This window comes from Hydractinia symbiolongicarpus, chromosome 3, assembly GCF_029227915.1.
Source record: "Hydractinia symbiolongicarpus strain clone_291-10 chromosome 3, HSymV2.1, whole genome shotgun sequence".
Lineage (NCBI taxonomy): Eukaryota > Metazoa > Cnidaria > Hydrozoa > Anthoathecata > Hydractiniidae > Hydractinia > Hydractinia symbiolongicarpus.
In genome coordinates, this window is record NC_079877.1 from 17262085 (window position 1) to 17287310 (window position 25226).

The following is a 25226-nucleotide window of genomic DNA, read 5'->3' on the forward strand; positions in this document are numbered from 1 at the left end:
CTCTCCCTATTGATTCCCACTAAATGCCTATCTGTAAAGTAAGAAAAGCCGTTTTGGCGTTTAGCACACACATATATATCGCATTTAAGAGCGTAATTCGGATATCAAGCTTACTTATATCGTTTATGTAAATATTTATTTTACAGACATAAATATTTACAACAGTCTCCTACGAAATCCGCCCCAGAATAAACATAATATAGTTTTGCACACATTTTCAAAATTCTGCAAAAATAAAAAATTCAGTTAATAAATATAATACAGATATACTATCAATAAACAATAGGTAAGAAAAGTCTCGTAGTGCTCCCCGTCGTAACTTCTGTGAAGTCACAACAAAGTCTTCCGAAGTTTGAATGCATTTAAAAGCTGTAATCATTACTGTTTACTAAATCCTGGCTCTTTCTCGCTATGCACACTATTCTGCAGCGACGCTAACCTGGGAAGATTTAGTGAGTTCCCGCTCGTAATCTCTCCTCCGCTTAGCGAATTTCTACTTGCAATCTCTCCTCCGTTTACGCATGCATGGTTAGGTTTTAACATCCGTTGGTATTGTTGCTGAGTTAATAAGACTAAAGTTTGTTGAAGTTGTATAATCAAAGAATCTTTTTGTCGCGAAGACTGCGCTAGTTCTTCTTTTAGGCTGTTTATATCGTTTTTCAGTTGGTCTGGAAATAAAACAGACAACAAAGATTACTTGATAGAAAAGTGATGGGTAGAAAGGTGCGCACAAATTTTGTACTAAAATTACCTAACCATACCGTGAATCCACATCCAATCCCTGACTTATTTTTTATCACCCAAACGATTTTACTTTTCGTAATAAAGTAAGAGGTTGCTTATTTGGCCAAAAAAGATTAATTTTATTTTTTCAACACATATCGAGCACTTAAGGTTTTGATTTCTTAGAAGTTGCAAACATAAACAAAACTCTATCGATACTTCAAAAATATAAATACAAGTTGTTATAACTTTACCGATAACAGACATCAGTCCGTCAAGTTTTTCCTCCATTCTTTTTATTTCATCATCTAGACATATAAAAAGTATGTTAGTTACCAGCAGAAACTGAGATTGTTGATAACATTTACAACATAAGATTACCCACTTGAAGCAGGTGTAACTGGCGTTTGACACATACTATCTTCCATCGTGGAATGATCTAGAAAGCACCCAAGCAAATTAAAGATAAAAATCAACGTCGCTGTGTTGTGAAATTTGAAAAGCAAAAGCAAAAAGAAATTCTATTAGCAAAAAATGCTAAGGTCCACGGATACAACAGCAGTATTATTATGGATACGATCCTAAAAAAAGTGTGATAACGCATTACATTTGACCTAATCCTCAATCACATGACACTTTTTTCAGTAAAAGTGGACACGCATTTTTGACTATGGCCAACTATTTGCCTTTAATTGGAAGAGATAGGGTAATTAGTGTTTTAACTTTGATTATTACTGATAAGCCACAAGATATTACCAGTAATTTCATCTTTTTTAAGATTTTACTGATATTTCATTAGAAATTACTGGATATTACCGAGAAAACATATATTATAAACTTGGTGAGGGGTTCAAGTCCTGAAAGGTACAAAAAACCTTAATTCCCTAATTTTGATGGTTTTTGCACTAAAGTAAACTTCTAATTATCCTTCATGAAACACACGCTTTTCCTTCAAGACCCTCAGCCTCGCTTGTTGTTTAGCTGTTGCCTAAATATCCCAAGTGAAGTAACCAATTACTTCCAACCTTGTTCCCAGGATTATCTCCAACACGCTTATATCTGCTTTTTCCTCCCCTGTTAAGAGTCTGGTATAAAGCGTGAAAGAAAGAAAAAGCCTCGGGAATGCGTTTAAACTATTTTTATCCTATGTGGAACCTTACATGTAAAGATGCTACAAAAGCCCATGGTTAATTTATCGTTATTGTTGTTTAAAGTTTAGTTTTTAACTTGTCTATCTGAGCCTGGCCTGTTGCTTATTAGTTGCTTAAATTTCATGAAATTTCAGCCTTGTGTTGCTTATAAAAAAAGCGTGTATCTCAAGCTTGGAAAAAGCTATAGTAAATACTACTATTTGCATATTTCTTAAAATATTAATTTTGCAGATTTTTAAAGCCTAGTATTGTACATGAAGCAGTTTTTTAATATCCCCTTTTCTCGTAAAGCTACTAAAGAACTTAATTGAAAAAATTAAGTGTCAGAAATAAAGTAACCTATAAGATTTGTTTTAGATTGTTTAGCAATAAAACAGTTTACTCTACACTGACCTGTAAATGAAGCGATCTTGCTTAGCTTAAATGTCTGCTCTATAACGACATCACTAAAGTCGCCTTGTCTATCTTCTATATTAAAGACAGGATACGTCACATCGAGGTAGTTGTCTGCCAGACCGACACCATAAATATATTTTCCTTCCACCTCATTCTTCATCACTATGGAAGGGAATGCGAGCTCTAATATTTGGTATATTTTAGCGTAGGTGACACTTCCTAAGCCTTGCTTTAAGATGTCTGTAATGGTGGAAAACCTTTCACAGTGCTCGGTTGACTTGGCTGTAAGTATTTTTTTCACCCTAAACAAAACTGTGACGATTCACATGCATGGAAAGAAAAGAAAGAGGATATATAGAGTACAACAACATAAATGTATTGAGTGTCATCATTTTGAAGATTTTCTGCCAGTTAGGGTATTTAGAGATGAAGCACGATTTTAATGCATAATTTTATTCTTACGCCTTCGAATGTTACAGGTTGAAAAAAAACCTACCATGCTGTAGCCTTTTCCAGCCACTGATCACGAGGTTTATATTGTGGCATTATTTCCACCCCTTTAACAGTTGCAAGACCGTCTCGTTTTCGATAGAAAATATCTGGAAAAGCTTTTCTCACCAATTGCAAGGCTGCTTTTTCAGTTATTACTTTACCAATCTTTTTACAAAGAACGTTTTTCAGGTCAATAAGTTTTTCACGATGACAATCGTTTTTGTATAGAATGCTTTGTAGCCTGAAATAAAAAGGAAAAAATCTTTTCCTTGTTCTTTTTTTACGGCCCTATTGAACATATGTGAAAAGGTCTAAAAAGATTTTGTCTATAGCGATCACTAAGTCAGTAGAGTATCTGTTATACTAGACAGGTGTCCGCAATTACCAGAAAAGGTTTTGTTAACATTGGTGGAAAAGCAGGAGAAGCTTAATTAAAGGTAGATGGTTAAATTAAAAAAAATTGATAAAGAGTAGAAAAATGCTAAAAGTATCACTGTATTACAAGTGAAAAGAAAATTTACTTCATTTTTTTTCTTTTCTGAGTTTAGTATCTAATTTTTCGTTTAAGCCCCAAAATATGTCTGCTACAGAAGAATGTGTGCTAGTCTGTCCTAGAGAGGTTGTAAATATGATCTGAACAAACTGTCTATAACGAGGTGTCTCTGACATAATTCAGATAGAATAAATTAGAATAGAATAATAAAAACCTACCAATAAACCAGCTCTTGTTCTTCTTCATTTATAACTGGTTTTGGGAGTGCAGTGCCCCTGACCTTGACAGGAGTAAATTTGACATTATTGCGAACGGAATCATGAATAAATTGTAGTCCAACATAAAAAGCGTTCCTGTCAAATGTTTTGCGCACAACACGAGGGAAGACACACTTTATAGCAGCCATGCAGTTCTCAATGGAAACCTTACCAACATATTGATGAAGAGCCGCATAAACCATACTGCATTTTTCCTTAGCAGCATCCTTTTCTTGGATATTTGAGCGCAACCTATTATTCAAAATATTATGATTTATAGTCAGTTTTGTAAAGACGATACTGTATTTGAGATTGCTTGTAGTTATTAGAACATAATACACAAGCAAACACACACACATGCTATGAAGTATGAATAAACAAGAAAACACAGGCTGTCTATATTTAGAAGTTTTTTCATCATGAAGCACTATATTTCTGCTATGCAAAGGCTGAGTGATTGTCAACATATAGATCACAATGAGTTTGGAATGAAGAAAACAAATATATGGAAAGTGAATAAAGTCAAAAAACATTTAGCAAGGCAAGGCAAGAAACAATTTTCTTTTTAAAAAAGTATCCACATATCCTTTACATAAGCAATAAAATGATGGTGACTTAGCTTTCAAATATAGGTAGATTAAACATGAATGCAATATACCATTCACAAGCATTTTCTAACCAAATTTTCCTGCTATTTTCTGCAGTTGTGACTTCTTTCTCTGGAAGGCTAATCCCACAATACCATCGTAATCGATCTGACCTTCTTGTATAGACGTTGGGAAAAGCCCTTCTAACATGGCCTCCAATGCTGTTCTGTTTTACATGACCAAGTTCTTTACTAGCTATATCAAAAAGGGTGCGGCAGGACACGCTTCCAAATTTGTCTTCCTTAAATCGCTTTCTTAACCTGGAAAATAAAGTGAAAATAAAACTTTTATATTTAAAACTTTGATAGAAAATCTCAATCAGGTGCCATAAAAGGTTGCAAGTAAAAGTTTTAATAAAAAGTATCTATATAATAATACGCCACTTCTGTCTGTCTGTGACTTTTGCAAAGTGGATTATATTCTTCACAATTTTCTTTAACAAATTCTATAAAACATCGCCTATAAAATTGTTCTGTAATTTACCAAACTTTAACGCTAAAATAGTATTGACGTCAAAGGAAAGTTAATTAAGATTAGTGAAGCCATTACAGTGCACCTAATATTTTGAGGCCAAATAACTTGGAAACGAGTTGGTGACGTCAATGTTTTTTAACCGCGTGGGTAACTAGGGACCACCTGGGACCAACTTGGGTAATTTTCCAAACCTGGGTCCCCAAATCCGTTTCGGAATGAACGGGTTTATGACGTCATAAAAAACCTTTAAACCACAATATTTACGTAACCCTTTGTCAAAAGTACACGATCCTATACATTTTCTTGATCAGCGTTTCAAGATCTATACGAGGGAGGCAACAGGTACATGAATTTCTGAAAAAAATTTTTTTGTGTTTTCACGGGCCTTTGCTGACGTCAGCACAATTTTTAAACACTTATATCTCTTTTTGTGTTCCTCGAAAACATATCATCCTACACATTATTTTGATCAGCGTGATTCAACCTCTACACATTACAATAAAATAATAAAATAAATTTCCCTAACTTTTTTGGGATCTTCACTGCTGACGTCAGCAAAACATCTAAAACAACCTATTTTTCTATTGCCCATCTGCCTAAGTGGATTTCTCCACGGGCCTTATCGACTAGTATATAATAATAAGCTGTTTTCCACAAACTAAGGCTATTTTATTCATCAGATGGACATAAATCTGCCTCAAAATCTTTGAAGGATAGCAGTTAAAGATTTATTTTTTCATAGTGTGCTCTCAAGCTTCTAAATTTGAATAGAAAACTTTCAATACTTACAGACTTTTCTATTAACTAGCTGCATACTTTTACTGCCTGATTCTATTAAGCACTGATCCCTGACTAAACTCTTAACAACCAAGGGAATTATTTAATGAGCTGACTTTGATATTGGCCAAAAAAAACAAAGAAATACAAATGTGTTAACACCTAATTTATTATACTATTTCCAGCTGCATACTGCATCCAGCTCACATATCATGAATTATAATAAACTCATTTATGGTCACTAGAATTCTAGCATTTCAATGTACAATACTGCAACTAATCATCACATAACTCTCTCACAGTAACCCACCAAATCTTTTTTGATATCCTGTCTAGTCAACTCAGGTAACACCTTACTTGACTACGCAGGAACAATAAAGAATCTCCTATAACCTTTAGTAAACAGCTTCACTTTACCCCCAATGCTGTAAAAAACACTGTTTAAAAAACCTTAGTTGCTTAAACTTGCATAATAATTTTAAGATAACTTTACTGCTTTGTAAAAACAACTAACATTCGTTATTTTCATCTTGATATATTTTGCCATTCACTCTAAACCAAACAAATGTGCTATAACTTAACTTATTAAACTAACTTTCCTTGCTTGTAAAGTTACCTTCCATCATTTCGTTCAAAATTTTCTCCCACATCATTCTGATTTGGTATGCATGCTAATCTGTTTAAACAGCATACAGCATATAATGTGCTGTACAACAAACCTTAGAAGTATTCATTTTTGCAGACATTTTGGCTGAATTCATTTTAACTTGCATCATGATAAATAATACTCACAAAAAATTTATGACATTTTTCCAGAGTAAATAAAATCCCAATTTGAAGAAAAAACACTAAACGTATAGTCAGTAAATTATGGGAATGTGCCTACCATAACATAATTTTCTCCTCGCTAGGTACATTGGGGATGAACCGTAAACCTAGATAATATATCTCTTCCTTGTTATTACTTTGTTGAGCTTGCAGATCAGGAAATGTTGCAACCAAACATTTGTGAACAGCTGCTGCACTGTGACCAGGCATCAATTCATTTACCACCTGAGTTATATCGCTTAGACTCTCACTGTGTCCATCATTGAGTTCCAAAAGAGATTTAAGGCTATAAAAAAAGTAAGGAATGTCCTGAGTACTTATTTTGCGGCACTAAATTCTTGAAAATAAATTCCAGAAAATTTATTTTAATTAAATCTTTAATAAAAACTTATCTTTTATACTGCTATATTATACTAAATATTAAATTCATTTCTACTGAAAAAATGTTATTCTTGGTAGGGATACAGGCTTGGTCAGGAGAATTTACCCCTGTGAGCACTAAATCGCCTACGTAAATTAATATACGTAAGAAACCATGTGTGATCAAAAAAGCAAATTAGTTTGGTGGAGTGATCAAAAGTCTAAAATATGTACATTTTTTCTGACGTTTTTCAACAGCTGCAAAGGATCGTCAAATTTGGGTAGTGTTTGGGGTAGTAGTTTTATTCTACTGACCAGATAATTATGTGTTCTCCTTTGCTGCTGACTTCTAGTTTTATAGATAGAAACCATCCTAATGATTCGCATTGAAAGTTTTTAATTAGCGAACATTTTTAAATGTAAATAACTTGAAAACAAGACTTTCCCCAATGAAGGTCCTTTTAACTGTGTGATCAACTCCACAGTCTCTCATTTCAAAAGGGAAGTGGCATGGGGCATCTGGTCTGCAGAATTATTATGCAAAATTTAAATGTGGCTGAATTACGTGTTGAAAAGTGAAACATAGAGGAAAGAGCTGTTATATGTGGATTCCCACCTAAAACTAAGTTTTAGTTGTATTTCTAACATGGGTAACATTAGTAACCAGCATAAGTTTATTAACCTTTCCGCACCGCTGTATTTTACTTTTCTCAGTACCCGGCACCGCTGTATTTTTAAAAATTTCATGCGGCTTACTAAAACTTTCATAAAAGTTTAACTGCATGTCCTAAAGTAAAAAATGACCCCATTCTGTAAAGTAGAATAGTTCCTCTAACAAAATTATACAAGAAAAGCTAATAAAAACAAGTGGAAGGTTAGGTACCAATCGTCGAGCACTTGCGAAAAAAGAGTATAATAGATTTCAAAGCATTTATTGATGCACAAACCCACACCACACACAGCACACCAATGTCGGGTATCTTTTCGCACTCCAAGTTTGCTGCAATAAACACATTTCCTTTGAGATCTTGATTTGTTAGCTGTAGATGGTACTGGTGAAATAAAATTCCGTTCAACAAGCCTCAACATATTTGCTTCTACAGGATCCGCATTGGGACTGGTAGAAGATGAAGAGCCTGCAGATGCGTGAAACGTGATAATTTCCCCAATAAGAATGGTACAGAAGATCGATTAGATGATCGATTTTGCTTTGTGGGTTCATCTTCTTCCAAAGAATGAAACTATTATACACTGAGATGTCAATAAACAACTCTGCTAACTTGCAGTACCATTTCACTCTTCTCCTTTGTGTGCTATACAGTATTAACATGTGACTGACTAGATCGACACCACCCATCGTTTTATTATAATCCAATATGACATCCGGTTTTTGAATATCTACCCCGGTATTACGATCTATCTTATTTGAATCCAATAATTTAAATGCATGGACAGTTGACAACATGCCAACATATTTCACCTTCTCTTTGTTTTGGTGACATCTTTCCATGGCATAACGCCAATATTACCCTCAAATTTCGCTTGCGGTGGTGAACCTCTCGCTGGCTTCCAAAACCAAAAATCATCGGGAGGTTAGCTTTTTTTCCATAAAGTTCCATAGCAGTCTGTATCATTCAGCAACAACGCTTCTGCCAACTCAGGTGAAGTGTAATAATTATCCAAGGTAACAGAATATCCCTTGTTGAGGTAGTCGTGAAGTAATGAGAGAACTACTTTTAAGAGACTTTTGTAGGTATCGAACGGTAAATCAAGGTTGGCCGGTGGATTTGGATACTCTGTTGTTGCTCCTGAGTAAATAATAAAATTGAGTAAGTATTCACTTTGACTTTCACATAACATAAATACTTTGACACCATACCGTTCTCTTTTACTCAGAATATAAATGCGAAAACTCAATCGACCCTTCCAAAGCGAAAGGTACTCATCAATCGTGAAGTGCTCTGAGGGAGTATAATTTCCTTTGAATTTTGAAATCAAATGTTCAAGGAACAAGCAAGTTTTTTCAAACCGTCCACGAGATCTTCAGTTTCTGGATTAGTAAAGTGAATTATTTTTCGCAACTGTTTGAACTGGTCTCTTCTTATAAGCCGACTGAATATCGGAGTCGAGAGAATGTGTTGACGACTCCAATATGAATGAATAGTTGGCTTATGATTCATCCCCATTAGCAGACAGCAACAAATATAGATCCATAATTCATCCCTGTCCGTGTCTTTCCAGAGGTTGAATAGAGATCTCCACTTATTGTTCATATGAGCTTGAACAGGATCATTCATTATAATATCAGCATTACTTGACTATGTCGTCAATAAGTTCATTTGTTATCAATTCTTTAAAGACACTAAATGGACTTGTTCGGTCATCTGGATTAGTGTTTATATGCTCTCTTGATATAAAAGGAATCTTCCGCGAGGGCGTGCAGGGCTCACCCATGTATCTGGCTCCATTGACAAGTCAGGCGTACTTTGCCCACGTCCAGGACCGCGTCCACGTCCACGCCCATGAGTACCATTGGGTCCACCACGAGTGCGAATCCCGCCTCCACGTGCACAGATGCTTCTTCCTTGTACGTATACGCTTCCGTGGGAATTCTACATCACTTTCTTCCGAAGAATTATCAGAGTAATTCACCATATTTGGAGTTTGAGTTGTTGTTTCAGCGTCTGACCGAGTTGTTGAAGAAGCGTCATCATTTGTTACTGCATAAGTTTGTACTGAATAGGAATCATTCAAGGATGCAGATGTTGAAATTGTTTCATCACGTTCATACTCAGACATCTCTCCATCATCTGAAGAAAAAGTCAAATTTGAATGTCTGGGTGATATTAGACAGGAAACGTCAGGATAGAGCATGGAATTCCTTATACTGAACCAAAAAAAGCATGTAAAAAATCACCAAAATACTTTCTGAGTCTAAATCATCCAAATAGTTTTGTATTTCTTCAGGCTCACAAAAAGCTCTTTTCTTTGTCACCATCTCAGAAATAGTTTTCGCGCTCAAAAAAAACAGTGAGACTCATTGCTTTATTTGTCTAAAATACAGACCCGCGCATTCCCGAAAATTGATGTAAATTGTACCCGAGTCATTCCTACGCGTAGATAAGAAGATAGAATTGGGAATAGGCCTGCGGTCCTGATATTATTCAAGTTTAAATATGAAAATTTACGTTGTACGTCCTTCGGTACTTGTGTTGGACGTACAACGTACGTCCTTCAGCGTAAAAAGGTTAATATTGAAACAAGAAAAAAATTTTCCATTCATGTAAAATGTTTAACAAAATGCTTTGTCTACAAGGAAGAGGTAACTTCATCAAGTGGAACCCATACTGATTATGGTGCACTCAAGACGAAACATAACAACCACAAGAAGTTGTTTCACTAACATCTATACAAACATAAAATAAAGTTACCAAAATTCTTATGGCCTGATCCTGGTAAAGCATAGAATATAGATGAGTTTTGAAATTTTTACAGAAAGGGACTGTTTTTTATATTTTTTGCTTGTGCATATCTGTGTGCATGTCAATTATTCTTGATGCAAAATCAAAACATTACATCCTGCTTCAACTCATCTATAAAATGCTATATTGAAGCATGCACCATCATTAGATCCATCATAAACTGTTGAACAGATTAATGTCAAAATGTCGCCATAGAAACAAATATTTATTATCAACTCTCAAATAAAATGAGAACCTATAGTCTAAATAAATGCATTTAATTACAAAATGAAACTTTAAGTTGCTACTGTGATAGTGTTTTATTAAAGAAATAAAAGCATTTATCATTTAGATAAAATTCAATTCTTTTGGTTCATATTTTCAAGAAATAAACAGGGTTGCAATATATATATATAAATATATATTAAAAATTCTTCATAAAGTATGCACATGCATTCATTAATATACAATTACATATATTTTTAGGAATACAAAGTGCACTGAAATCATTTCTTTAGCATTTCAGCATATGTTTCGTTGTTTAACTACAGTGATCTGTTGTTGGCATTGTTTTCAACACAAAATCACGACAGGATTCTAATTAGAAATATAAAGCTCGTTCAAAAAAATTTGTTAACTGTAGAGAACAAAACCTCAGGCAACTTGAGGGTTTTCCACACTAAAATTATTGTAACTATACACTTCCTTTTAATCCCAGATAAATACAATAAGAGTGCTCAATTTCAAGAAATCAAACATTTTTTTATTCGGCTTGAAATCGATTAAAAAAGCAGTGTGCATTATTGTGGTGGCAAAGATTCTTTGTGAAAGGAAGAGTGAAATTTAAGTCTGAAATCTCTTGAAGTGTTTTTCCAGCATGCAACAGAAAGGAGAAAAAGAGATCTGCCAAAAACCTATAAAACAACAACTGTGTAAAGTTCTATAATATAGAATAACAAAAATTTTATTAGTCCTTTGCTTAATGTCTGTAATGTTTGGTTATTGTATGGTCGAGTTATTAGTTAATTATTTGTAGTTTGAATCTGATTTCAATAATTAAATGTTACAAATGCTCGCCTATTTACTTTTTGTTAGTTCAACATTACAAACTGCAGCAATTCAAAAGCAACAAAGGAGTTACTTTGACAGATACCTTAAGCAGTCAAGCGACCATCCAATGGCAGTAGAGTGGTCACTGCGCTACCATTGTAACAGTTGGCTATGCACAGAACATAAAAAAACCCTAGGCCTTTTTATGAACAGGGCATTTTAAATTTTACACATTTAACAGCTGATTTCTGTGAGATAATATCATTGATGTTAATACACAGATTTGTTGTCCAGAATAGTATTTTTCATGCAAATTTAACCTTATTCTTCATGAAACATGATGTTGGTTTCAAATCTTTGAGTCATATTATGGAGTCAAAATTTTAAAAATTCCACTTTTTTTGCACCTGACCTTCCAACCATAAAAATATTTCTGGGAACAGCCTAAGTGTTCGCTGCTTAGCAGTTCACCATATCTTAGCTACTGATTGTCACTCGGGGAGAACTGATAGCTAGCCTGTAACAAGTGAGTCAGCAAATGTAGGATAATTATATGGTACATATACAGTATTTGATATTAATTACAGTATTTGATATTAATTATTTCTACCCTACAGTTATATTAATAATAGAAATCTTTTTTACTCAAATTTCCACTTTTTCTTGCTAACTACAATCTCCCCATACCCATCTATATAGGTCCTATACAATGGCCTCTATGGCTCACTTCTCTTGTTAATAAAAACACTTCTCTTCTTAGTCAAAACACTTCTCTTCATTCCTCCGAAATTGTCTTTTCTGTTCAAAACACTTCTCTTTCAAAGTGAGAACACTTCTCTTCCATGAACACAAAAAATTCCCAGACTCGATTAGGGTCCAGAATATTGATTGAGCTGGATTTTGAAAACTCACATTTTTGAATAAATGACCGACCACCCTCATCTCTAGGGTTTTTTGCCTTTTTGATATATAAGGGAGACAGCGAAATCCCATGAGACGACGTTGAATAAATGACATTGTTGTATCTGTTTAAGGCATTTGTTTATCTTTTTAAAGTGTTATACTTTACTTCTTATTTCTTTATTGTTCTGAACAAAATACGTATTATTTTAATCTAAAATCTCAGCCTGATATTCGTATAAAGTACAATCATTAAAAAGAAAAAGCCTGTAGTTTCCTTGGTGGACACTACCATGATTTTGAGGACTCTGTGCAGTCATTTATTTTGCCATTTATATATTGTGTCTTGATAAATAAAATAGCCTACTCTGCTACTAATCTGAATTGATTTGTGATATTATTTTAATGCACCTGCTACAATATAAAGCTGTTGGTAAATTGAGCATGTGTTAGCAAAGTATACTCTTGGGAAAAGTGAAAAAAATATACAGACCATGGGTGTAAAATTGCAGACCAGATTTTTAAACTTAGTTGTGAAAAGAAAGTTTGGGGCCACATATCAAAATGCAGAAGAGAAGTGTGAGAATAAAAAAGAGAAGTGTTTGAATCATGAAAGAGAAGTGTTTTTAAATCGGAAGAGAAGTGAGCCATAGGGGCTATCGTAAGTTCACATTACAACTGTGCAAGATAATTAGCTGCATGAGCTATACCGCTAATTAGTCATAGATTGTATTTTCCAACAACGCACTATTCAGATTTAAAAAAAATATGGGAAAGCTGTTAGTCAGTTGTGAAGAACACAAAGACACCTTAAAAATACAATTGATATATATTGAAAAATATTGTCTTCTCTACCATATATATAATTAGCCATATAAGAGGCTAATTAGGCCACCCTCAAAAAAAATGATTGGCTAGCGTCAACAGACTTTAAACGCAAAATTTGAATCAGGGACTTAAAACTAAAACTTGTGCCTTTCTCTTTTCTGCACGGCAGAACCAACAAAATACATTTATCTTTACATTGAAACGATTTCCATACAATGAGTTATTGATACGATTTTTTAAACGATGTTGAACTAATTAAACTTATATATAAATGTAAAATTATTGTTTCTCTTTCTTTTATTCAACACAACATCGATTATTATAAATATCGTAAAACAGTTTTTCAAAACTAAAAATAAACAGTTTTTCTTAAAACTAAAAATTTCCTTAAAATGGAAAATATTGCGATGAAAAAAAATTTAAGAACAGTGATAGAAATGCTTTTTTAGATCGCATTTTAAAATATTAAGAACGAAGAAAAGTGATAGAAAAGCTTTGTTAGAGATTGTGTTTCAAAAGTTTAAGAACGAAAAGCAGCGATAGAAAAACGTACGCGACAGTTTTACGATGTAGAAATTTACCTACGTGACTGTGTATAGGCTTTATTAAGAGACCTTAATTAGATTAATAATTTCCCTTATTCTTTTATGTTAAAAGAATGTAAAAGAAACACCTTGAAACGATTTTGAAATGATCTAAAATAAATATACTGAAACGATCATAATGATACGATTTTGAAAGGAATTATGGTATGTGAAACGATTTCAAGTAAATATAATAAAACAATCTTGAAACGATTATGAAACGATTTTATTTTTTAATGAAACAATTTACAAAATAGTGAAACAATTTCCATACAATCTGAAACGAGAACCTTAAACATTACCCTAAAATCGTTTCAAATTCGTATCACATGCTACGCTAATTAAAAAATGAAACGATTTGAAACAATTTTTTTTGAAACGATCTCAGAGACGATCCCAAATAGACCAAAGACAATTGATTTTCCACTTAGGGTGATAGTCCACTTTGATTGCAAAGCACTAGCTTAGCACTAGCTACATGATGATGTGTCACAGTCCACTGAAAAAGAAATGTGCCCACAAACCCAAACTGGTAGGAATTTAACAAAATCATTGGTCAAAACAAGCAAAAAGAATGGAAACAATGTTGATTTTCATAATAGATGAATTTGGTTGTTTTGTGTGGCAGGAAAAAAGATAGGGGCGCTATTCTGCCCAGATTGCGAAAACGACCTGTTTACAACCGGGACAGCCGGATTATGTACGCACGGTCCGATTATGTTTTTTTTGCACTGGTTATGTCGTGGTGACCGGATTATGAACGCTGATATAAATAGCTGGGAGACAGGCTGTGATTGGCATTTTCTTCAAACTTTTGTAAATTAAACATTCTCTGGAAGATAGAACACCCCTAAAAACCAGACATGGCGAAATAAAAAAAGTGTCGACGTAATTCCTAGTATAAACTACTCTTGTAGTAAATACATTTCAACATAATATACTTTGAAGCAACTAAATTTCCCGGAACCTAAATTATTCTGTTTGCAAGAATTAATTTTGGTGAAAAGTTATTTAGTATTTGCCACGAATGATATAAAAGCAGTCAGCCCTGATTATATTTGTTTTATTTAAGTCCTATAATTGTCGAATAAAATTTGACTGTCATACATAAGTCGGCCTGCCCCGATTATGTTCGTTCTATAATAAGTGAGAAATAATATTACACTGTCGTATATAAACTGCCCTGATTATGTTCCTTTTATAAGTGCCAAATAATATTTTTTGAGTAATAAGCCCGCCTGTCCCGATTATGTTGCCCTGATTATGTATTTTCTGACCTGTTCCTAACCGGGGCAAGCTGCCGTACTTAATCAGGTCAATGTTCATTATCCGGGCAGAACAGCGCTAGGTGAAGCAAAGTAATTACCAGTTTTTTTCTTTACACAAAGGCATTCTTATGACTTTTAACAAATTCAAATAAATCAGAAGGCATCAACCTGCACACTCAATATATAATAGTTTATAACCCGAACAATATCCCGTCAGAAGAAATCCACAGTAAAAGACTTTTTTTCACCAAATCCTAGCATCTTTTTTCCTGCCACACAAATGCCAGAGCCAAGGAGCTTACTGCTAAAAAGTAAAACAAATGACGTCACACCGGAATTCATCTATTAAAACTTAAAATAGAAGCTAAAAAGTACAGCAGGCTTACATTAAAAACAAAGAACAAAATATAGCCATAGCTAGCTATAGCTGCCACTTAGGGTTTTTTTAATTTCTCAGGAAATAATTTCACCTGACCAACTAACTTTTGCAATTAGAAATGAAGGTAACCAAACATATTTTTGAGTGTGACCTTTACTTACACCGTGCATTTAACCTGCATTGGCTACTGTCTTGTTAGGCAAATTATCAGTTCAGTTCAGACATATTTTTATGATTTGTTACCTACGAGAACTCAGAAAAATGGTTATAGTAATTACTTCGAAATAACAGTTAAATCATCACCAGTACTATAGGTACTACTTTTTGCATCGTTTGGAGGAGAACGAGATTCTTTCTGATGGGCCTTTGCCCGGTCGTTGGCCATTTTGCAAATTTTGCTTGGCAGAAGAGCTCAATTGCACTGTTGTAGATCGCGCGAAGCACAGGCAGTTGTTGCGCTGCTGGCTGCTTTCCTGGTTGGCAACAAAACCTTGCCTGAATTAAAGAAACTGTTTTAAACTAATTAATTTTTTAAAGCATTAGGCTGACGCTAAAAGAAAACTTTAAAAATAAAAAAAAAATTGTTCTGGGTAAAATATATTTTGCAAACTGTCATTTTGACAATTTTTTTTCCCGCAAAAATCCAATATTTAAAAATTAAAAAGCTAAATCTTAGCATCGTTTTAGGGTTATTTCCCGTTTCTCCTAGAAACGAGATTAGGTTAAATCCCTTTTAAAAAAGACAAGATGCAATAATGTATATATCTCGCATCATCAACTAGTTACCAATTACACGGGTTTTTTTTTACAAGAAACATTTATTTGGGCTTTAGGGCTCAATCTTTCTAAGTTTTTTTGGAAAATAAGCCTCAAATGTTTCTTATTTGTTTCTTATTCTCATTTGTTTCAAAAACATGCTTTTCGATGATACTTCCTACCTGAGAAAAATCGATGCAAGTGTTTTCATGCGAGTTTCTTTCTGATTTTCTTTACTGTTCGCTATGCTGGTAGGCAGAAAGGGTGCAGATGATGGAAACATTTTTGATTTGTTTCACTTTTAGTGCTTTCTGTTTAGTTTTCTTCCTTTTTAAGCCTGCCCATGTTTCTTAGATGTTTCTTAGTTTTTTGCCAATATGAGCCTATGTTTTTTGTATGCATGTTTCTTTAAAAAAAACGTGTAATTGGTAAAAATGTATTTCAGTGAAAGCACTTTGTATTTAATAATCTTTAAATTTTAATATATAAATTTTATTCCAAATTTACAAAAGAAATCACATATTAAAAAAAAGTAAAAGTAAATAACAAAGAAAAATATTTATAAAAGTTATATTTCAAGAATTTTAAAATTTTTAAACCGACGTCGCATCTATCTTGTCGATAATTTCCAATGGCGGAGTGGAAAAAAAATCTGACGTCACTTTGTATCGAGGATGAATTTCGTCAGTAGTCGTTGAACAAATGACGGATGAAATCTCGCTAATATCTAACGATTGATGATTCAACCAAGCTTCTAACTGATGAAGGATTCCATCAACTTTCTGCACGGATATTTCTTGATTATTTTCCAGTAGCAAGCTTGGTGAGATGCTTCGTCTAAGAAACAAACGGCAAAAAGGGTAAAGCTGACAACGCAACCTTATGGAAATTGACAAGTTGTAGAAATAAGATGAAGATTTGAGAGATAATTACAAAGAGTGTACACTAAACGTCAAGCCAACGCGTAAACTTTACATTCAACCCTCCACCCATGTCCTGAACGAGAAAATCAAAAAATCTAATGTTTAAGTATCGTCGATCTCTGGATGGAATAATAAGCACGTCTGCTCATGTGATACGCTTCTATTTTCCAAAAAAAAAAAATCTCGTATAAAATATTTAAATGTTAAAGGTTTTATTCTCTGTCTCCCAAGGTCGAATTGTACTTTTTGAGTCGCCCTGAAAATTGCAAATTATTGTGTTGCTTACAAAGTTTATTCTCCATTAGCACACAATTAAATTTCGAAATATCGAGAGAAGTTGGAGAAAGGAGTTGGAATAGATACAGCGTTGAAAATCTAGATTTTCAAAAGTACAGGGGTGGTCTCAAAACTTTTTAAATTAACAAAATCAACATTCAACATGAATGCTTTGAACATATAGAACAAAAGATCTGTAATATAGCACATTTCAGATGAATGTGTACCTTAAATTGATAAGACTAATTTTCCCGAGGTCAAAAAAGTGCATTTCGTAAAAAGATTTTTTGCGAATCAGTCAATTTCAGATATTTCGCGAATATTAATTTTCGCAAATTGGTCTACCTTAAGGGTACATATTTTCGCAGGTGTTGAATTTTGCGGATGGGCAAAATGGTATTTTTCGTGGGTATTAAATTTCGCGGATCGAGATTCTCAAAATATTGGCGCGCTTACTTAATTTCGTGGATGAGGTTTTGACTCAGTTTTTTTTTAAAAAAAATTTGGAATAACGGCGGAATGAACAGAAGAATATAAGGAATTCAATATTTTTTAAGGTTTTTTTTTGTTCATTCATTTGTTCATCATCAAAACATGCAAAGGCATTTCTGCAGAAATCAACATCAAAACTCGTAGAGAAATCTTTAAAAAAAAATTAAAATAAAAATTTCGCGGGAATTTTTTTCGCGTATTGACTATTTTTAGATTTGTTATTCTAGCACTCCACAATTTTCTTTTAATTTAGAATTTATCATATGCACTAAAGATATCCGCGAAAGTTTCAATGAAGCAGATAAACGTAATAAAGCTATAAAGTGTTCTTATTAAGGAAGAAGAAAGAGAAAAAACGAACAAAAATCAAATAATTTAACGAAGATTAATTTTAACGAGTGCGCTCTTTAAAGTAATTTCGCGAATTGACCTGTCCTGGGTTTTTGCGAATACAAATTTTCGCGAATATAAGTAAAATTTATGAGAGAAAGCAAACCTACCTGGCAACATCTTGTGCGATCACCTTCAATTTATTCTCCGTACAACTACACGTACGCATTGCCTTCTGAAGAGAACAGACTTTTCTACGGTAACGATCTTCCAATTTCTGGTACGCGTTAGCCACCTTCTTTTGTTCTTCAAGTTTCTTCAGAAGCTTCCGTCTCTCGTGTTCAAATTCAAATTTCATTTCTTTAATTTTTGCAGCTAAAACGTCTTCCTCGTAATTTTCTTCCGGGTCGGTGTTATCTGTTTGTACGGCGGCGTCACATTTTTGAGACGCCAAACCCGACGTTAAATAAACAAATTGCTCGCGTGCGTTGTTGACGTTTATGTATGATGGTTCCACAATTACAGTATCAACGGATGCTTTCTTCGGCTTTGGAAGAGTAGCAGGGGCGTTTTTTCGCCTGGGCGTGTGCGGTGTATTCGGTACAGACAGAAGTGCGCACTCGACAGGTTTCCCCTCGTCGTTAATCTTAGATATTTTTTCGTGAGACTTGTTATCGAAACTAGCGGAAGAGGAAAGATTTTGAGAGGATAAGTTTTGGGTCGACGTTCCGTGAGATTCGATCAGGTTGGCATCGTGGAAATCATCGAGACTGTAATTCGTTAATCCAATGGTGGTGTGTCTTTTCAAAGACATGGACTGTTTATTCTTAAGTTCTACAAGTGATGTCTTTCGTGGGTTTTCAAAAATATTGTCCAGCGCTTTTAAACTAGACGAAGCTCCCGCAGACACGCGCGCAATTTCTTGTTCGTGAATACGAATAAGATCTTTCAAGCTCATACTCACTGTTTTCGATAAATCATTGTGTGGTAAAACACAATCGCAGTTGGAAGAATGACTGCAGCGACGCTTTCGATGAACGTCGTGACAATACGCGTCGGTTTCAGAAAGGTTTCGTCTGCCCTTATTGTACTTATGTATATTGCCACTAGAGCTAGCACAGTCTGAAGTTTTTGCAGATTTAGAACAGGAAGATAGCACCTCTTGAACAGTTCGTTGTACGGGTAATGGTGGTCTTTCTGGTGGATCATCGCTTGATCCAGCGTTGTATAAATCGCCACAGTTGCTTTCATTGTTATTACAATCACTACGATCGAGATGGCCAACAGAATTATTTTTTGCTTCGCTGATATCGATATCATGCTCAAGCAGAGCCTGATTGTTTAATTTCTCCTCACTCTTTTCTGTGTTGTAACCACTTTCAGTTTTATTTAAACTGTTTCCCTTTAAAACATCTGTCTCACTATAATTATTTGCATCTCTTTCCGGAAGTAAAGCTCGTTTTGGCCACGAGAAAGCCTTTACTTTCCGTATTAGAGGTGATATACGTCGTGCTGCTCCTTTCTTAGTGGCATTATCATCTGATAATCTTGTGGGCTCTGGTGCAGAGGACATGCGAACATGAAAGGGTTGAATTGGGCGTTTAGTTAAAGAGCCCGATAGTTCTCCTTTGTGTAGCGGTTTTGTGACAGTTAAAGGTGTATCCGTAAAGTTTTCTGGTGACAGACGGTTTTTACCCAAAATTGTACTACTGACTAAACCATTGTTCTCTTCGGCAGTGCTAGCGTCTTTTTTATTAACACTTTTCAATAAGTACGAGTGACTTTCCACCGCCGACTTTGGCCTCACTTTTCTTGGTTTTATAACAACGTCAGAAGCGCTAGTCGTTGTCTCCTGAGTTAAAAAGGGAGAGTCGAACTGCTGTCCCATCAGAGGTGAAGAAAGTCTTTTGCTCGGACTTCTGTTTTGAAGTTTTAGTTTTCTACGTCGTGGAAAGGTGTTCCCCTTGTCAGCAGAATAGTAATAATAGTTGACTGGCGTAGGTGTGTCATGCATCAATTCACCTCCATCATCCGTGTAAATGTGTTCTTCATCTCTTGTCGTATACAGAGACTTTTTACTTACAAGTTGATCTAGCCGAGGACTATAACGACGACGCATCAAATTCGGCGAGTAATACCTTTTTCGGTCAATCCTTCCAAACTTGAAATTATCCAAAGATTTATCTTGGAAGGTTTGAATATGTTCCTCGGACCTATACCTTGGGAAGTAATCGGTAGAGTTCCATTCCTCGGGGTACACTGGCGAACTATAAGTTTCTACCGCGCTGCTCGATCTCAGCGACGACCACGAGTCTTCGTCCGGTGGAGGTTGGCGTGAACACTCGTGTTGGTGGACCAGCCACTTTTGCACGCGTTCAAAACTCTTTTCTTGCTCCAAAACAACGTTGTGACGCAATGAGTTCGTTGCAGCGAAGTATTGGTAATCAAACACCGGTCTAAAACAGGAATAACGTACGTGAGAAGGTATTAAAAATAACACGAGTGTCGTGGTCACATTACTTAACGCAAAGCCCTACTTAACAAGTACCCGTCTATAAACACCAACAAAAACACTTTCTATGCTCTTACGTTTGCTGTACGACCGAAAAAACTTTTAACACATCGAAACTTCAGCACAAGCGAAAGGAGTGAACTCTCAAGTTAAACATTATAATAGCTACGTATAGGGAAAAAATTACTTGCAAAATAGTCTAACCGCTTATCGGTCGTTCTTTGCGCAAAACCAACAAAACTTCTTATAACTTCTGTTTTAACAGACTGGAGTTTAATCTTTTACTTAGCTGCAGAATATTTAATTTTTTCTCTCATACAAAAGCCATGCATGTGTATAATTTTTTTTCCATCTAATTGGATTTAAAGCTTAAAAAAATCTCCGCGATGGAGTGTTATTTTAATTGAAATGATGAAGTGTTTATTCTAATTGAAAATGATATGAATGAACCCTTCAAAGGACACATTGTCAGTGCTGAATGGGGATGATTGAAACATATAACGTCGTATTTCGTATGGTAAATCATTTTAAGAATAACTCTAGCTTAAAAGATCATGTAAATGTATCTGGGTCCCATTCTTTAATTAGAAGGAACACACCAACGCAACTCAATGTTTTGACTTTTTGTAAAAAAACTGTCACACAAAAGATAAAAATCCAAGTCATAATGCTAATTTAGATGTACGTTTTAGATCTCCACAAAAATTTAAAATAGGGTTGTAAAATTTTAAAAAAAGGTTTATAAAATGTATTCCCAACACAGCGTACATATTTTCACCCAGATCACATGAAAAAATATTACAATAAGGCATACTATTTGAATCTGGCGAATGATAAACTAATCAAAAAACCACACATGTACTCATCAAATGAAAACTTAAAGAGAGACGCAAGTGTCTAATTAAAATTAATTTAGACAATTAAGAAAGCGCAGACGCATGCATTCTTAGGGAAGTTTGTAAACAAAACTTCAAAGTGAATTTCCACCACTGAAAAAACAATCTGGGACAGAACGGAACGGACAAATGTTTATAATTTCACCTTTTACTTATTCGTAACAAAAAAAACCCGAATTAGATGCGAACCTTTCACTACGATAGTCACCAAATTATAGTCATGTGGAACCAGTTAAAAAAAGGTATGCACTTACACCTGCTTTGCTTGTTGTTGATAATATTTGTGTGCAATAAGATTTAGAATAGACAAATCTTGCTCGTCGTACGCTGATGTGTATGCAGATGTTGCCTGCTTGCCTTCCATATCATAAGCTAAAGAAAACATTAAAAATAACAACCAACGAAGTATCACATTCAAAGGGTACTTCGAACAAGTGTTGTGTTTAAAAACAATTTGCAAGCGGTAAGCTTACCATAAGATAACCATTTGAAAGTTAATTTAAGTCGAGGCAATAACAAACTTCAATTTGACTCAGGCTATAGTATATGCATTACAAGTATCTACAAGTGTTTAAAATGCAACCGTGAATGAACATAGGAAAGAGTGCTATGCAGTCAATGCATTTAAAGGAGAAACCAGTAATCTCGTTATGTACATTAAATCACTTCCTTAGAATTAAAAATTACGAGTGAAGCTAAATAAAACATTTAAACTATGTGTTTCCTTGCACGTGAGTTGATATAACATAAATAATCCAGATGACAGATGACAGCTTATTACCTCTGGATACTTTAAACATCAAAAGTTAACCTTTTTGTTGATATTTTGCATGCTCTTAACACAAAGTTGTTGTTGTTGTTTTTTGCTGTGTTTTGTTAACCTATGGACGTTTGCTAGATTTAGAAAAACTGCAAAAAAAAAACCACTTAAAAAACAACGCACAATGATCTTGCTTCTACATAAATAATAGAATAAGTGAAAGAATCTACACCAACATAAGAACAAAACTTCAAACTAGTATTCCCTGGTTTGAGGCCAAGCTATTATTCGAACAAGATAATAGTTTAACCTTTGCAGAGTGGCACATATCTGCTAAACAAAGAATTATAAAACTTGATAAATGAATACATACAGTATATATATAAAGATTACTATATAACACATTATATAATATAAATATAATCATGAATGAAATCACAAAACAAAAACACAATTAAGTAAAAAAGAACAAAGAATTTCTAAATTTGAAATTTGAAAAACATGATAATAAACATAAATTAATTTCAACATCGTCTTCTTCTTTGTCCTCGTTAAGATCATCGTCGTCGTCATCGTAATCATTCTGGATCTAGACTGTGTCAGTGATACACTTAAATCCCTCTGCAGCAAGTCTGTCCTTATAACCTCCTACTAACCCATTCTCGAGTTACTGGGGTTTGCCTCAGAAACTAAAAGTCTTAACACTTTCTAACCCAATTATCCGTCCTCATTCTTTCCAACAGTCCAAACAAACACAATCTTTTTACGTGGATAACATCTCTAACGCTAAAAATACCTATCCTGCTTCTTAGCTCTCAATTCTTCCGGTCTCTCACTATTTCAGGTTAAGGTCAGTATCAGGGTAGCCATAAAAGTTAGATGGAAAAAATGCCCTTAGCAAGGTCAGCTCTTCTTAAATCAGGGCTGGTTTTTCAAAAAAGATTTGTTTATTAGCTTTGAACCTGACATATTGTGTAAGCTTTTGGACAGTTTTCACTATTGGTTATAATTCAGATGCTTGTAATTCTTGTTTAATTATATAACTTACCTTCCATTAAAACATATAGGACACATCAGACTTCAAAGTTTCGCTAATTATGCAAAGCTATGACATCATCAAGTAGCTTTAAAACAAGTAACTGCTGTTATAATGACTGAAAAGATTTATACCCCTATATATGCCTTGGTAGCATCTTACAACATATTAATCATTGCTACGTGATGATGTCATGCATAATTAGTAAAACTTTGAACTCCAAAATCTTAGAAAGTGATAAAGGTTTTTTTTAAAAAAAAATAAAGAAATTTACCGGCAACCTTTCAATGTCTTTTATATAAAAGAAATTTGTTTTCTTAGTTGAAGGTACACTTCAAGGCTTCTTTAGTGAGAGTTTGACCATGAAACCTAAAAAAGGGTCACACATGATTTATATATTATTATATTATTATTAATGTATATGTATTTCACTGTTAACTAATATAAATTAGTGCATCAAATCTTCAAAAGTTTATGCTCCTCAAACCTATTGTTTATATTTCAACAAATAACTTTTTCACACTTAAATAAGGTATCACTTTTACAAAAAAGTCCCAGAAACACGAAAAGTTATTTCTCACTGACCTTAATTCTTATGCATCTCACATCAAAATAAAAACGTCATGGAATTGAGAAAATTAAATTACATAACATTTTGCTTTTGAATGTTTGGCTTTATGCTTAATTCCACACCAAACATATGCCCTGTTTACCCACATTTTTGGTGTAGCTATAGGCAAGGTCATTTAGTTATGTAGTAGCAGGATGTATTTGGAGCTGTTTGTTTAAATAACCACATAAAATGACAACAAAATGAACATAAAATGACTACACTAGATATCCTGATAGCTATCTGAATGTAACAAAAGATGTTAAATAAATATTATGGCCGTCATTAAAAATATGTTGTGTTCGCGTCCTCCGACCGACCCACTTTTGGTAATAAAAACACAAGTCGGTAAGTCGGAAAAAAAACGGAAAAAAATTTTGCGAGATATTTTTCAAAAAGAAAATTTTTTTCACCAGAACTTATTTATGCAATATTGACAAAAACTCGCGAAAATTAATTTCTGTAGAAATTAATTCCTTTAGGGCACTCCTGTGGCTATTGACAGTTTACAAGGCGGCGAAAAATGTTCTACAAACAATGTCGAGTGGTGCTATACTGTTTTGGCCCTGGGAACGAATTTGCTTGCTCCAATATAAAAATCCCAGTAAAAAATATGCCCAACCACCCGCCCAACTCATTTTTGCTGGGTCTTCAGGACGCTAACACAACATATATTTTGATGGTGGCCTAGCTAGCTATATTTAATAGCTAGCTATAAACATCGTCACCTTTTCTCTTTCTTCATACGCAGCCAGCTCGCTACCTTTGGTACTTTGCTTTAGTGTAATAAGATTTTTAACTACGGTCTCATCAATAATGTTGTTAATAAATGACGACAACTTAAAGTGACCTTTAGTTTCAAATATTTCTTTTTTTAAATCATCTTAAAAGATGATGTCACTCTATGCAATAATAAATTACGAGTTCAAATAGAATAATAAAATAATAAATTCAACGAAATCTTATTACCTGGGTACGGGCAGTCGGAACTTAAAACACAGCAAATGGGTAAGTTCATAAAAAATTTTGATTGCCACACACGACCGACCCAGCAGCCATCTTAAAAAAATCTGGCTCGTTTTACAAAAAAGAACAAAAAGATGGCGGAGAAAAACATAAACAAAAAAACGAAAGTGGTTACCCGAGGCTAGCGCATTAGTCGTGTCGCCCCCCCCCCCCCCCCCCCCCAAAAAAAAAAACGTATGCTAGAAAATAGTTTTATCTGCAAGCTAATTTTGAACTATACTTTAACAATATAAATTTTATTTAGTTTCTGTTATCCCTCTATTTGTTCTGTAGATAATTCAAATTTAGAAAATATCGAGTAGCGAAATGTGGAAAATATATATATCATATCAACTTTTTGCTGCTCAATAGCTCCTCAATTTGGGCAAAATCGAAGCATGCATTCTTATAAATTACTCCTGTCTAATAAAAGAAGATTGCATCTTGAACTGCAATTAATAATACTGGGACTTTTTAATTACAATGGGACAAATAAAAACTGATTCATATAGGTGTGAATCAGGCATTATAAAAACCATTTTACACGCTGTTGCAAAAAGTG

General features: G+C 34.2%; 1 protein-coding gene across 5 annotated transcripts; it reads right to left on the reverse strand.

The window, feature by feature from the left end:
• Nucleotides 1-96: 96 nt before the first annotated feature.
• On the reverse strand, nt 97-24831 carry LOC130636036 (uncharacterized). Of its 5 annotated transcripts, none has more exons than XM_057445617.1 (9): nt 15347-15517; nt 6297-6524; nt 4171-4419; nt 3474-3764; nt 2767-3003; nt 2268-2572; nt 1109-1162; nt 978-1031; nt 97-668 (listed from the first exon to the last, which is right to left on the reverse strand). In XM_057445617.1, exons 1-9 carry the CDS (start codon nt 15451-15453, stop codon nt 379-381), a joined length of 1815 nt encoding a protein of 604 aa, XP_057301600.1. In that variant the 5' UTR covers nt 15454-15517; the 3' UTR covers nt 97-378. The 5 variants fall into 5 exon arrangements, with proteins under 5 accessions (XP_057301600.1, XP_057301602.1, XP_057301601.1 ...); XM_057445619.1 differs by having other exon boundaries at nt 15372-15499; XM_057445618.1 differs by lacking the exon at nt 15347-15517 and adding an exon at nt 15230-15264.
• Between the last annotated feature and the right edge of the window lie 395 nt (nt 24832-25226).

Coding starts and splice junctions, on each gene's coding strand:
- LOC130636036 (XM_057445615.1), bottom strand. CDS start 24,677: ATGAACTTACCCATTTGCTGTGTTTTAAGTTCCGACTGCCCGTACCCA. Junction 20,302..21,507: donor CAACAACAAGCAAAGCAGGT/GTAAGTGCATAC, acceptor TTCCTGTTTTAG/ACCGGTGTTTGATTACCAAT. Junction 16,662..18,015: donor ATCGCACAAGATGTTGCCAG/GTAGGTTTGCTT, acceptor TTTGTTTCTTAG/ACGAAGCATCTCACCAAGCT.